General features: G+C 30.5%; 1 protein-coding gene across 1 annotated transcript; it reads left to right on the top strand.

Moving 5' to 3' along the window:
- Positions 1 to 9,743: 9,743 nt before the first annotated feature.
- Positions 9,744 to 10,190, top strand: LOC138865744 (uncharacterized). The gene has a single exon (XM_070137052.1). It carries the CDS (start codon positions 9,744 to 9,746, stop codon positions 10,188 to 10,190), a length of 447 nt encoding a protein of 148 aa, XP_069993153.1.
- The last annotated feature ends 5,815 nt before the right edge of the window (positions 10,191 to 16,005 follow it).

Raw genomic sequence — 16,005 nt, 5'->3', positions numbered from 1 at the left:
GGGGTTCTTTTAAATTTTCCTAATCAATGTCATTATCAATGGGAATATCATGAAAATCATCATAATTAGCAGAATCATTGCAGAAATCATGATTATCCCTTCAGCTCGAAAAAGTTTTTTTTTCCGACCCTTCTCTCGAAAGGCTATATATCGCTAAATTTCGCCTTTTTTCGACTTTTTTTTTTACTTTTAGCCTTTTTTCATTATGGATGGGTTTTATAATTAACATCATTATTATCATTAATAACATTAATGTCATCATTATCATCATTATAGTCATTATCGCCGTAATTACCCTTTATATAATCATTATAATCGTTACTATCTTCATTATTAATGTCCTTTTCCTCTTTATAACTATTTTTATAATTATAAAAGCAATAATGATAATTTCAGAAATAATAATAACAATATTAATAATTATAATAACAATAGTAGTGACATTATGATTATTTCAATTGTTACTTTTATTATCAATATCCTTATTATTATTGTTATTATCATGAAAATCATTAGAATATTGTTGATTATTGTTATTATTGCATTAATTACGCAAATTATCATTATAATTATCCTTTTAATATAATTATCCTAGTTAATGTCATAATTATCCTAATAAATGTCATAATTATCCTAATTCATGTCATAATTATCCTAATTAAAGTCATAATTATCCTAATTAATGTCATAATTATCCTAATTAATGTCATAATTATCCAGATTAATGTCATAATTATCCTAATGTCATAATTATCCTAAATAATGTCCTTGTTAATGGGATTATAATGAAAATCAGCATGATTAGCAAAATTATTGCAGAAATCATCATAATCATCTCTTAAACTCGAAAAAGATTTTTTATTCGACCATTGTCTGAAAAGGCTTTATGTTGCTAGATATCGCCGTTTTTTTCGACTTTTGGGATTTTTTTTAACTTTTAGTCTTTTTTTCATTATGGATGGGCTTTATGATTATTATCATTATTATCATTAACATCATTAATGTTATCATTATCATCATTATAGTCATTATCGCCGTAATTACCCTTAACATAATCATTATAATAATTATTATCTTCATTAATATAATTTTCCTGATTATAACTATTTTTATAATTATAGAAGCAATAATGATAATTCTAGAAATAATAACAACAATAGTAATAATTATAAGAACAATAATACCGATATTATGATTATTTCAATTACTTTTATTATCAGTATCCTTATTATTATTGGTTATCATGAAAAGCATTAGAATATTGTTGATTATTGCTATTATTGCATTACTTACGCAAATTATAATTATAATTATCCTTTTATTATAATTATCCTAATTGATGTCATAATTATCCTAATTAATGTCATAATTATCCTAATTAATGTCATAAATATCCTAATTATTGTCATTATCAATGGGATTATCATGAAAAACATCATAATTAGCAAAATTATTGCAGAAATCATAATTATCCCTTAAACTCGAAAAAGGATGTTTTTCGACCATTCTCTCAAAATACATGTCGCTAAATTTCGCCTTTTTTCGACTTTTTTTTTTTTTTTTTTTTTTTTTTACTTTTAGCCTTTTCTTCATTATGGATGGGTTTTATAATTATTAACATCATTATTATCATTAATATCATTAATGTCATCATTTTCATCATTATTGTAATTATCGCCGTAATTACCCTTTATATAACCATTATAATCGTTACTATCTTCATTATTAGCGTCATTTTCGTCATTATATCTATTTTCATAATTATATAATGATGATTTTAGAAATACTAACAACAATAATAATTATAATATAAATAATAGTGATATTATGATTATTTCAATTATTACTTTTATTATCATTATCCTTATTGTTATTGTTATTATCATGAAAATCATTAGAATATTGAGGATTATTGCTATCATTGCATTAATTACGCAAATTATCATTATAATGATCCTTTTAATATGATTATTCTAATTAATGTCATAATTATCCTAATTCATGTCATAATTATCCTAATTAATATCATAATTATCCTAATTAATGTCATAATTATCCTAATTAATGTCATTATTAATGTGATTATCATGAAAATCATCATGATTAGCAAAATTATTGCAGATATCATAATTATCCCTTAAACACGAAAAAGATTTTTTATTCGACCATTCTCTTCAAAGGCTATATGTCGCTAGATATCGCCGTTTTTTTCGACTTTAGGATTTTTTAACTTTGAGTCTCTTTTTCATTATGGATGGGCTCTATGATTATTATCATTATTATCATTAACATCATTAATGTCATCATTATCATCATTATATTCATTATCGCCGTAATTACCCTTAATATAATCATTATAATAGTTACCATCTTTATTATTAATGTAATTTTCCTCTTTATAACTATTTTTATAATGATAGAAGCAATACTGATAATTTTAGAAATAATAACAACAATAATAATAATTATAATAACAATAATAGCGATATTATGATTATTTCAATTATTACCTTTATTATCATTATCCATATTATTATTGCTGTTATCATGAAAATCATTAAAATATTGTTGATTATTGCTATTATTGCATTAATTAAGCTTATCTATATAATTATCCTTTTATTATAATTATCATAATTAATGTATTAATTATCTTAATTAATGTCATAATTATCCTAATTAATGCCATTATTAATGGGATTATCATGATAATCAATGATAATTTTAGAATAATGACAATAGTACTCTTTATAATAACAATAATAATGATATTATTATTTCTATTGTCATTGTTAGTATGAAAATTATTGGAATAGAGTTAATTATTGCTATTATTGCAGTAATTTTCAAAATTATCATTATAATTATCATTTTATTATTATTATCATTATTATTATTGTCATTATCATCATAAATTATCATTATTGTTAATAATAAAGGAATTATCATAATCATTATAATAGTTACTATCTTTATTATTAATGTAATTTTCCTCTTTATAACTATTTTTATAATGATAGAAGCAATACTGATAATTTTAGAAATAATAACAACAATAATAATAATTATAATAACAATAATGGCGATATTATGATTATTTCAATTATTACCTTTATTATCATTATCCTTATTATTATTGCTGTTATCATGAAAATCATTAAAATATTGTTGATTATTGCTATTATTGCATTAATCAAGCTTATCTATATAATTATCCTTTTATTATAATTATCATAGTTAATGTATTATCTTAATTAATGTCATAATTATCCTAATTAATGCCATTATTAATGGGATTATCATGATAATCAATGATAATTTTAGAAGTAATAATGACAATAGTACTCTTTATAATAACAATAATAATGATATTATTATTTCTATTGTCATTGTTGGTATGAAAATTATTGGAATAGAGTTAATTATTGCTATTATTGCAGTAATTTTCAAAATTATCATTATTATTATCATTTTATTATTATTATCATTATTATTATTGTCATTATCATCATTAATTATCATTATTGTTAATAATAAAGGAATTATCATAAAAATTATCATAATTACCTGAATTAATGTTAAAATCATCATAATTATCATTTAAAAGCGAAAAAAGGTTCTTTTCGACCTTTTTCTCATCATAATTACCATTTAAAAGTGAAAAAGTGGGTTTTTCGACATTTCTCTTAAAAGGCTGTAATTCGCTAGATTTTGCCGTCTTTTCGACTTTTGGGATTTTATTAGTTTTAGCCTTTATTTCATTATAAATGGACTCTATGAATATTATTACTATCATCATCGTTATTGTCATTATTCTTATGATTATCATCATTATAGTCATTATCGTCATGATTATTAGAAATAATAATGACAATAATACTCATTATAATAACAATAATAATGATATTATTAAAATTTCTGTTGTCATTATTAGTATGAAAATTATTAGAATAGAGTTAATTGTTGCCATTATTTCAGTAATTATCAAAATTGTCATTATAATTATCATTTTCTTATTATCATCATTATGATTATTGTTATTATCATCGTGATTATCATCAATATTGTTAACAATAAAGGAATTATCATGAAAATCATCATAATTACCTGAATTAAAGTTATAATTATCATAATTATCATTTAAAATAAAAAAGGGGGTGTTTTCGACTTTTCTCTCAAAAGGCTGTAATACGCTAGATTTTGCCGTGTTTTCGACTTTTGGGGTTTTATTAGTTTTAGCCTTTATATCATTTTGTCATCATCATTATTATCATCATTATCATCATTATTATCATTATTCTTATGACTATCATCATTATACTCATTATCGTCATGATTATCATCATCATAGTCATTATCGCCATGATTATCATTATTGTCATTATCATAATTGCAGTTATAATGATTATTATTAGTCTTTTTCATCATTATAACTATTTTTATAATAATAACAATAATGATAATTTTAGAAATATTAATGGCAATAATACTCATTATAATAACAATAATAATGATATTATTAATATTTCTATTGCCATTATTAGTATGAAAATTATTAGAATAGAGTTAATTATTGCTATTATTGTAGTAATTATCAAAATTATCGTGATAATTATCAGTTTATCATCATTATCATTATTGTCATTATAATCATAATTATCATCATTATTGTTAATAATAAAGGAATTATCATAAAAATCATCATATTTACCTGAAATAATGTTAAAATCATCATAATTATCATTTAAAAGCGAAAAAGGTTTTTTTTTTTTACCTTTCTCTCAAAAGGCTGTAATTCGCAAGATTTTGCTGGTTTTTCGACCTTGGGGATTTTATTAGTTTTAGCCTTTATTTCATTATAAATGGACTCTATGATTATTATTATCATCATTATTGTCATTCTTATGATTATCATCATTACAGTCATTTTCGTCATGATTATCATCATTATAGTCATTTTCGTCATGATTATCATTATTATCATTATCATTATTGCAGTTATAATAATTACTATGCTAATTATTTCTGTCATTTTCATTATAACTATTTTTATAATGACAATAACAATAATAATAATTTTATAAATAATAATGACAATTATACTCATTATAATAACAATAATAATGATATTATGATTATTTCTATTGTCATTATTAGTATGAAAATTATTAGAATAGAGTTAATTATTGCTATTATTGCAGTAATTATCAAAATTATCATTATGATTATCATTTTATTGTTATTATTATTATTGTCATTATCATCATTATTGTTAATAATAAAGGAATTATCATGAAAATCATCATAATTACCTGAATTAATGTTAAAATCATCATGATTATCATTTAAAAGCGGAAAAAGTTTTTTTCGACCTTGCTCTCAAAAGGCTGTAATACGCTAGATTCTGCCGTTTTTTCGACTTTTGGGATTTTATTAGTTTTAGCCTTTATTTCATTATAAATGGACTCTATGATTATTATTATCATCATTATCATCATTATTGTCATTATTCTTATGATTATCATCATTATCATCATTATAGTCATTATCGTCATGATTATCATTATTATCATGATCATTATTGCAGTTACATTGATTATTTTGCTCATTTTTCCTCATTATAAACATTTTTATAATGATAATAACAATAATAATAATTTTAGAAATAATTATGACAATAATACTCATTATCATAACAATAATAATGATATTATAATTATTTCTATTGTCATTATTAGTACAAAAATTATTAGAAGAGTTAATTATTGCTTTTATTGCAGTAATTTATCAAAATTATCATTATGTCCATGGATTGGTCTGTTATTCATTCATATTGATTTCATGTAACCTGTGTGTATACATAATTATAATAAAAAAAATAAAAAGGTTATTTGAGTTTTAAAAGAAATATGTAAGCATCTTCCTTTTGTTTACACGAACGCCCTGGGGCAAAAACAAAGCTATGTCAGGGATCACGCAAAGTAAGCGTGCCTTTTCACCCTCACCTGCCGTAGAGCACGGTGCTCACCTGCATTCTCGTGAGTCCTGAAACTTCCGTTAGTAGGAACTTTATTTTTTTTGTATACTCATACAATCATATTATTTGTATTGTAAATATTGAAATAGTATTTATTTTGCATATCTCTTTCAGTTTTTATTGTATCTGGCAACATGAGAACGAGCTACACGAATGAAACAGAGTCACTGTAACAGCGCCCACTCTCCGGTCTAAACAAGACAATTGGCCGTTTTCTACAATTCGTGTAAAGGGAGTGACCACTATAGAGAATGTGGTTTCTTTTGTGTGTTTAAATCTGTAAATACATGGCCATTCATGAAAATCTGTTTATTTTACCCATCCTTGATATTGCTAAAGAAAATGAAGGATCAAAAAAGTGGAGATTGTTAAAAGAACCTACCACAAGTGGCGCAGTGAGTAGGATCCTCATTTTATTTAGTGATATTGAGGTGGATTTACGTATTTACAGTGTTTTATGTTTCTGTCGTATCTTGCAGATTGTACCATCATTTCTGTACGTCTTTAGATTTCCATAAGGATGATGTCCTGTGAACTGTTTGATGAGTCATGCAAACTCGGGCTTTCGTGAAAAGGGAGATGCAGGTGAGGTGAAAACTGATTTGTGTAATTTGCTTTGTAGTGACAGTGTACCTGAAATTGTGTATGGATCAATCAGGTTTTTCATTGTGTATGGTGCCTACAAGCAGATAACTTGGAAGCTGTATTTCGCTTCAGATTTGTGTTCAGGTTTTATGGGCCAGCTGGTGATGATTAATAAGCGCTGGTTCCGCTGACTTGGCGATCGACTGTCGATCTTATATCGAAGTCGTGGGTAGCCTAGTGGAAGTAAAGTACTTTCACGTCTCTTGAAAGTTTTGAATGATTTTCAAGTGTTGACTTGCCTTCAGCTTTCAACGAGTTTAGTATAATATTGATTTCTGCTAATTATATCACTAATTCAGAAAATGTCATTATTAGAAATTTTAGAAAAGGCTCAATCACTCGGTTTGAGTGGAGATCTTGCTCACGAGCTGATTGAAAAACAGCATCAGGCTGAGAGGGAAGAGCGCGCTGCCGAGCGAGAGGTTAAGAAAATGGAATTAGAGTTTGCTGAAGCTGAGAAGCGACGAGCACATGAACTGGAACTCGCTAAAATCCAGTCAGGGCCTAATGGTAACCATAGTAATCCTCATGCTCCTATGTTTGAAGGACTCAGACTGCCTACTTTTGCTGACGGGCAGGACGACCTAGATAGCTATTTGCAGCGGTTTGAACGTTTGGCCGAGTTACACGGGTGGAAGGTTGACTTTGTCCCTTAAGGATTCTAGACTTTGGCAGTTTTGTGGTTCATCTTTTAGGAAGGAATTTGGTATGCCAAGATAATCATATACTTTGACTAAAGGCCCTAATTTGAATCTTGAAGGCACCAACTTCTCGTTCACAATCACGGAAGAACATCCCGTGTCAAGAAATATTTCTGCAGATTTATCAAATAATGTTCCCTTAGCATCAATCACTGTATTCTGAGGTTTGACTTCAGATTGGAAAACAAAATTTACTTTAGATTCATACTTAGGTTTAAAATTCTTTGGGTTGTTAGGGCAGTTAGGCCTGATATGACCCGACTTTCCACATCCATGGCACTGAATTTCAATTTCAACAGGTAGTGTTGGTTGTTTTGACACTGACCTTGAAAATTTACTTCCGCGATATCCGTGTGCACTACGGTACCTTTCGGCGGCTTCTGCCATTTCCACCGCAGTTTCACAGCCTCTCTCCTTCAGAAATACATGTAGATCAGTACCGCAGTTATTTAATAGTTGTTCTCCTTATCTTTGCATCTGCTCTCCCGAAATTTACGGCGATAAGAATCTGCGTCTACAGAATAGTCCCTTAATAAAGCTTCCTTTAAGCGAGAATAATCTTTAATGATGTCATCTGGCAGAGAGATGTAAACCTTAAGTGCCTGACCCCGCAAACAAGTACCCAGGTAAACATGGTAATCTTCAACCTTCCACCCGTGTAACTCGGCCAAACGTTCAAACCGCTGCAAATAGCTATCTGGACAATAACCCCCATTTAAGATAAAATTAATAATTTTACTCTATGATTGGACTAATTCATTCATTGAGAGGACAGCGGCTGAGTACATCCGCGCCAACATTTTCGCTACCCTTTATGTAGTCAATGCTGTATGTGTAACACTGAAGTGCGAGTGCCCAACGCATCAGTCTGCCGTTAGTATTTTTCATGTTTCTCAAATAAACAAGAGGCCTTTGATCCGTCTGGATAATGAATTCCTTTCCATACAAATACAGCTTGAACTTATGAATGGCCCATACAATACTTAGACACTCCTCCTCAATAGTAGCATAGTTTTTCTCCCTGTCTAGCAATTTTCTGCTAGCATATGCAATTGGCATTTTCACTCCATCTACATCGGATGCCTCCGAGTCCAAGATCGGAGGCATCACTTCTAAGATAAAATGTCTTAGATTCATCAGGTAAACACAAGATTGGTTTTGACATTAAAGAGTTTTAATTTATTGAAGCTCTCAGTTTTGTCATCACTCCATTGCAATTTCTTACTGCTATGCTTCTTTAGCAGGTCATTCAAGGGTGCAGCAGTACTAGCAAAATTCTTTACAAATTTACGATAATAACCTACCGTACCAATGAAAGATCTTAACTGTTTTTTATTTACAGGTAAAGGCATTAATTGAATTGCATTTATTTTATCTTCAAGAGGCGTTATACAATTATTACCCAATAAGAAGCCTAGATATCTGATTTTGGAGAATCCCCAAAACACTTACTGACGCTGGCAGTCAACCCATGCATGCGCAGTCTCAACAGAAGATCTTTCAGGTCCTGTAGGTGATCTGACCAATAAGTTTTATGTACAACAATATTGTCAAAGTAGCAGTCAGTATTTGCAAGACCTAACAACACTTTCCTCATAAGCCTAATGAAGGTGGCACACGCTGTTTTAAGACCAAAAGGCATTACTCTGAACATCATAAGACCTCTGTGGGTTGCAAATGCGGTATATATTTTCGATTCATTAGACAGTGGTATTTGCCAGTATCCACGGCAAAGATTGATTTCACTGAAATATATATCAGTGACAAAATTCCCCAAAGCTGAGTCAGTAGTTGGCTTAGGTTCTGCTTCAAATTCACTAGCATCATTTATGCCTCAAAAGTCAATGCACACTCTCCAAGTTCCATCACTCTTCTTCACCATGACAACGGGTGAACAGTACGGAGAGGTTGAGGGTTCAATTATATTCATTTCGAACATCTTATCCACTTCCTTATTGAATTCTTTCACTAGACTGTTTGGGATCGGGTACTGTTTCTGACTTACCAGCTGTAAGGGAATCGTGAGCGAGATTCAGTACGTGAATCCGATACTTTTCGGGAATCACCAGTTGCTTGCTTCCGATTTCATAATTATGTTTACTTTTTAAACATATCCTATAGATGAGATCATTAACAAGTTCATATTTCACAGTTCTAGATTTTGCTTTTACATTTTCGCTGGCGAAAATGTAAAAGTTTAGTGGAAATATTCTCGAGAGTCGGTATATCGAGGGTCTCAATTCAAGTCTGATCTGATGAGTGAAATTCATAGATTACTTTCAGTAAAAGCCTTGTACACGAGTCCCTACCACGCCTCGTGTAACGGTGCAGTTGAAAGATTAAATGGGGTATTAAAATCAATGATTAAAAAGCTTTGTGCCGATCATCCGAGAGCCTGGGATCGCTTTATACCCGCTGCACTGTTCGCATTTAGGGAGATTCCTAATGACAGCCTTAAGTTTTCCCCCTTTGAACTGCTCTATGGCCGACAAGTTCGCGGTCCTTTAACAATTCTACACGAACTATGGACAAACGATAGCACTGATAGTGAAGTCAAAACTACATACCAATACGTTTTAGATCTTCGCTCGCGTTTAGAAGAGACTGCTAGATTAGCGGCAGAGCAAGCTGAAATAAGCAGTCGTAATTATAAGGCATATTATGACCTCAAAGCTAAGCCTCGTAAATTAAACTCGGGTGATGATGTATTGGTGTTATTGCCTTCAAGCAGTAACAAATTGGTTATGCAGTGGCTTGGTCCTTATTCCGTAGTTGAATGCAAAGGGAATGGTGTTGACTGTTATTAGAGTTCGCGGAAAGAATAAGCTGTTTCACATAAACATGTTAAAGAAGTATTTCCGTCGCGATGGCCTTGAAAGTAAAAGGGAAACTGTTCAAGTTTGTGTAGTTGAAGATGAGGATAACTGTAACAACAATTGTAAACCTGTTTATTTTGAAATTGATAGTGATAACAATATCAACATAGGAAGTGAATTATCTGAAAGTCAGGTTGATGATTTAAGTGATTTTAAAGGAATTCTCTGACGTATTGACTGATAAGTCTGGCTGAACTGACAGTATTGAACATGTGATTCATATGAACACTGATAAGCCGGTGCGTCAGAAACCGTACCCGATCCCAAACAGTCTAGTGAAAGAATTCAATAAGGAAGTGGATAAGATGTTCGAAATGAATATAATTGAACCCTCAACCTCTCCGTACTGTTCACCCGTTATCATGGTGAAGAAGAGTGATGGAACTTGGAGAGTGTGCATTGACTTTTGAGGCATAAATGATGCTAGTGAATTTGAAGCAGAACCTAAGCCAACTACTGACTCAGCTTTGGGGAATTTTGTCACTGATATATATTTCAGTGAAATCAATCTTTGCCGTGGATACTGGCAAATACCACTGTCTAATGAATCGAAAATATATACCGCATTTGCAACCCACAGAGGTCTTATGATGTTCAGAGTAATGCCTTTTGGTCTTAAAACAGCGTGTGCCACCTTCATTAGGCTTATGAGGAAAGTGTTGTTAGGTCTTGCAAATACTGACTGCTACTTTGACAATATTGTTGTACATAAAACTTATTGGTCAGATCACCTACAGGACCTGAAAGATCTTCTGTTGAGACTGCGCATGCATGGGTTGACTGCCAGCGTCAGTAAGTGTTTTGGGGATTCTCCAAAATCAGATATCTAGGCTTCTTATTGGGTAATAATTGTATAACGCCTCTTGAAGATAAAATAAATGCAATTCAATTAATGCCTTTACCTGTAAATAAAAAACAGTTAAGATCTTTCATTGGTACGGTAGGTTATTATCGTAAATTTGTAAAGAATTTTGCTAGTACTGCTGCACCCTTGAATGACCTGCTAAAGAAGCATAGCAGTAAGAAATTGCAATGGAGTGATGACAAAACTGAGAGCTTCAATAAATTAAAACTCTTTAATGTCAAAACCAATCTTGTGTTTACCTGATGAATCTAAGACATTTTATCTTAGAAGTGATGCCTCCGATCTTGGACTCGGAGGCATCCGATGTAGATGGAGTGAAAATGCCAATTGCATATGCTAGCAGAAAATTGCTAGACAGGGAGAAAAACTATGCTACTATTGAGGAGGAGTGTCTAAGTATTGTATGGGCCATTCATAAGTTCAAGCTGTATTTGTATGGAAAGGAATTCATTATCCAGACGGATCAAAGGCCTCTTGTTTATTTGAGAAACATGAAAAATACTAACGGCAGACTGATGCGTTGGGCACTCGCACTTCAGTGTTACACATACAGCATTGACTACATAAAGGGTAGCGAAAATGTTGGCGCGGATGTACTCAGCCGCTGTCCTCTCAATGAATGAATTAGTCCAATCATAGAGTAAAATTATTAATTTTATCTTAAATGGGGGTTATTGTCCAGATAGCTATTTGCAGCGGTTTGAACGTTTGGCCGAGTTACACGGGTGGAAGGTTGAAGATTACCATGTTTACCTGGGTACTTGTTTGCGGGGTCAGGCACTTAAGGTTTACATCTCTCTGCCAGATGACATCATTAAAGATTATTCTCGCTTAAAGGAAGCTTTATTAAGGGACTATTCTGTAGACGCAGATTCTTATCGCCGTAAATTTCGGGAGAGCAGATGCAAAGATAAGGAGAACAACTATTAAATAACTGCGGTACTGATCTACATGTATTTCTGAAGGAGAGAGGCTGTGAAACTGCGGTGGAAATGGCAGAAGCCGCCGAAAGGTACCGTAGTGCACACGGATATCGCGGAAGTAAATTTTCAAGGTCAGTGTCAAAACAACCAACACTACCTGTTGAAATTGAAATTCAGTGCCATGGATGTGGAAAGTCGGGTCATATCAGGCCTAACTGCCCTAACAACCCAAAGAATTTTAAACCTAAGTATGAATCTAAAGTAAATTTTGTTTTCCAATCTGAAGTCAAACCTCAGAATACAGTGATTGATGCTAAGGGAACATTATTTGATAAATCTGCAGAAATATTTCTTGACACGGGATGTTCTTCCGTGATTGTGAACGAGAAGTTGGTGCCTTCAAGATTCAAATTAGGGCCTTTAGTCAAAGTATATGATTATCTTGGCATACCAAATTCCTTCCTAAAAGATGAACCACAAAACTGCCAAAGTCTAGAATCCTTAAGGGACAAAGTCAACCTTCCACCCGTGTAACTCGGCCAAACGTTCAAACCGCTGCAAATAGCTATCTAGGTCGTCCTGCCCGTCAGCAAAAGTAGGCAGTCTGAGTCCTTCAAACATAGGAGCATGAGGATTACTATGGTTACCATTAGGCCCTGACTGGATTTTAGCGAGTTCCAGTTCATGTGCTCGTCGCTTCTCAGCTTCAGCAAACTCTAATTCCATTTTCTTAACCTCTCGCTCGGCAGCGCGCTCTTCCCTCTCAGCCTGATGCTGTTTTTCAATCAGCTCGTGAGCAAGATCTCCACTCAAACCGAGTGATTGAGCCTTTTCTAAAATTTCTAATAATGACATTTTCTGAATTAGTGATATAATTAGCAGAAATCAATATTATACTAAACTCGTTGAAAGCTGAAGGCAAGTCAACACTTGAAAATCATTCAAAACTTTCAAGAGACGTGAAAGTACTTTACTTCCACTAGGCTACCCACGACTTCGATATAAGATCGACAGTCGATCGCCAAGTCAGCGGAACCAGCGCTTATTAATCATCACCAGCTGGCCCATAAAACCTAAACACAAATCTGAAGCGAAATACAGCTTCCAAGTTATCTGCTTGTAGGCACCATACACAATGAAAAACCTGATTGATCCATACACAATTTCAGGTACACTGTCACTACAAAGCAAATTACACAAATCAGTTTTCACCTCACCTGCATCTCCCTTTTCACGAAAGCCCGAGTTTGCATGACTCCTCAAACAGTTCACAGGACATCATCCTTATGGAAATCTAAAGACGTACAGAAATGATGGTACAATCTGCAAGATACGACAGAAACATAAAACACTGTAAATACGTAAATCCACCTCAATATCACTAAATAAAATGAGGATCCTACTCACTGCGCCACTTGTGGTAGGTTCTTTTAACAATCTCCACTTTTTTGATCCTTCATTTTCTTTAGCAATATCAAGGATGGGTAAAATAAACAGATTTTCATGAATGGCCATGTATTTACAGATTTAAACACACAAAAGAAACCACATTCTCTATAGTGGTCACTCCCTTTACACGAATTGTAGAAAACGGCCAATTGTCTTGTTTAGACCGGAGAGTGGGCGCTGTTACAGTGACTCTGTTTCATTCGTGTAGCTCGTTCTCATGTTGCCAGATACAATAAAAACTGAAAGAGATATGCAAAATAAATACTATTTCAATATTTACAATACAAATAATATGATTGTATGAGTATACAAAAAAAATAAAGTTCCTACTAACGGAAGTTTCAGGACTCACGAGAATGCAGGTGAGCACCGTGCTCTACGGCAGGTGAGGGTGAAAAGGCACGCTTACTTTGCGTGATCCCTGACATAGCTTTGTTTTTGCCCCAGGGCGTTCGTGTAAACAAAAGGAAGATGCTTACATATTTCTTTTAAAACTCAAATAACCTTTTTATTTTTTTTATTATAATTATGTATACACACAGGTTACATGAAATCAATATGAATGAATAACAGACCAATCCATGGACATAATGATAATTTTGATAAATTACTGCAATAAAAGCAATAATTAACTCTTCTAATAATTTTTGTACTAATAATGACAATAGAAATAATTATAATATCATTATTATTGTTATGATAATGAGTATTATTGTCATAATTATTTCTAAAATTATTATTATTGTTATTATCATTATAAAAATGTTTATAATGAGGAAAAATGAGCAAAATAATCAATGTAACTGCAATAATGATCATGATAATAATGATAATCATGACGATAATGACTATAATGATGATAATGATGATAATCATAAGAATAATGACAATAATGATGATAAAGATGATAATAATAATCATAGAGTCCATTTATAATGAAATAAAGGCTAAAACTAATAAAATCCCAAAAGTCGAAAAAACGGCAGAATCTAGCGTATTACAGCCTTTTGAGAGCAAGGTCGAAAAAAACTTTTTCCGCTTTTAAATGATAATCATGATGATTTTAACATTAATTCAGGTAATTATGATGATTTTCATGATAATTCCTTTATTATTAACAATAATGATGATAATGACAATAATAATAACAATAAAATGATAATCATAATGATAATTTTGATAATTACTGCAATAATAGCAATAATTAACTCTATTCTAATAATTTTCATACTAATAATGACAATAGAAATAATCATAATATCATTATTATTGTTATTATAATGAGTATTATTGTCATTATTATTTATAAAATTATTATTATTGTTATTGTCATTATAAAAATAGTTATAATGAAAATGACAGAAATAATTAGCATAGTAATTATTATAACTGCAATAATGATAATGATAATAATGATAATCATGACGAAAATGACTATAATGATGATAATCATGACGAAAATGACTGTAATGATGATAATCATAAGAATGACAATAATGATGATAATAATAATCATAGAGTCCATTTATAATGAAATAAAGGCTAAAACTAATAAAATCCCCAAGGTCGAAAAACCAGCAAAATCTTGCGAATTACAGCCTTTTGAGAGAAAGGTAAAAAAAAAAAAACCTTTTTCGCTTTTAAATGATAATTATGATGATTTTAACATTATTTCAGGTAAATATGATGATTTTTATGATAATTCCTTTATTATTAACAATAATGATGATAATTATGATTATAATGACAATAATGATAATGATGATAAACTGATAATTATCACGATAATTTTGATAATTACTACAATAATAGCAATAATTAACTCTATTCTAATAATTTTCATACTAATAATGGCAATAGAAATATTAATAATATCATTATTATTGTTATTATAATGAGTATTATTGCCATTAATATTTCTAAAATTATCATTATTGTTATTATTATAAAAATAGTTATAATGATGAAAAAGACTAATAATAATCATTATAACTGCAATTATGATAATGACAATAATGATAATCATGGCGATAATGACTATGATGATGATAATCATGACGATAATGAGTATAATGATGATAGTCATAAGAATAATGATAATAATGATGATAATGATGATAATAATGATGATGACAAAATGATATAAAGGCTAAAACTAATAAAACCCCAAAAGTCGAAAACACGGCAAAATCTAGCGTATTACAGCCTTTTGAGAGAAAAGTCGAAAACACCCCCTTTTTTATTTTAAATGATAATTATGATAATTATAACTTTAATTCAGGTAATTATGATGATTTTCATGATAATTCCTTTATTGTTAACAATATTGATGATAATCACGATGATAATAACAATAATCATAATGATGATAATAAGAAAATGATAATTATAATGACAATTTTGATAATTACTGAAATAATGGCAACAATTAACTCTATTCTAATAATTTTCATACTAATAATGACAACAGAAATTTTAATAATATCATTATTATTGTTATTATAATGAG

Source organism: Penaeus vannamei, chromosome 22, assembly GCF_042767895.1.
Source record: "Penaeus vannamei isolate JL-2024 chromosome 22, ASM4276789v1, whole genome shotgun sequence".
NCBI lineage: Eukaryota > Metazoa > Arthropoda > Malacostraca > Decapoda > Penaeidae > Penaeus > Penaeus vannamei.
Note: the sequence above shows the minus strand (reverse complement) of the source record. Positions and strands in the feature narration are given on the sequence as shown.

What these genes read in the sequence shown, in the direction of transcription:
- LOC138865744 (XM_070137052.1), top strand. Translation starts at nt 9,744, where the DNA reads ATGATTAAAAAGCTTTGTGCCGATCATCCGAGAGCCTGGGATCGCTTT.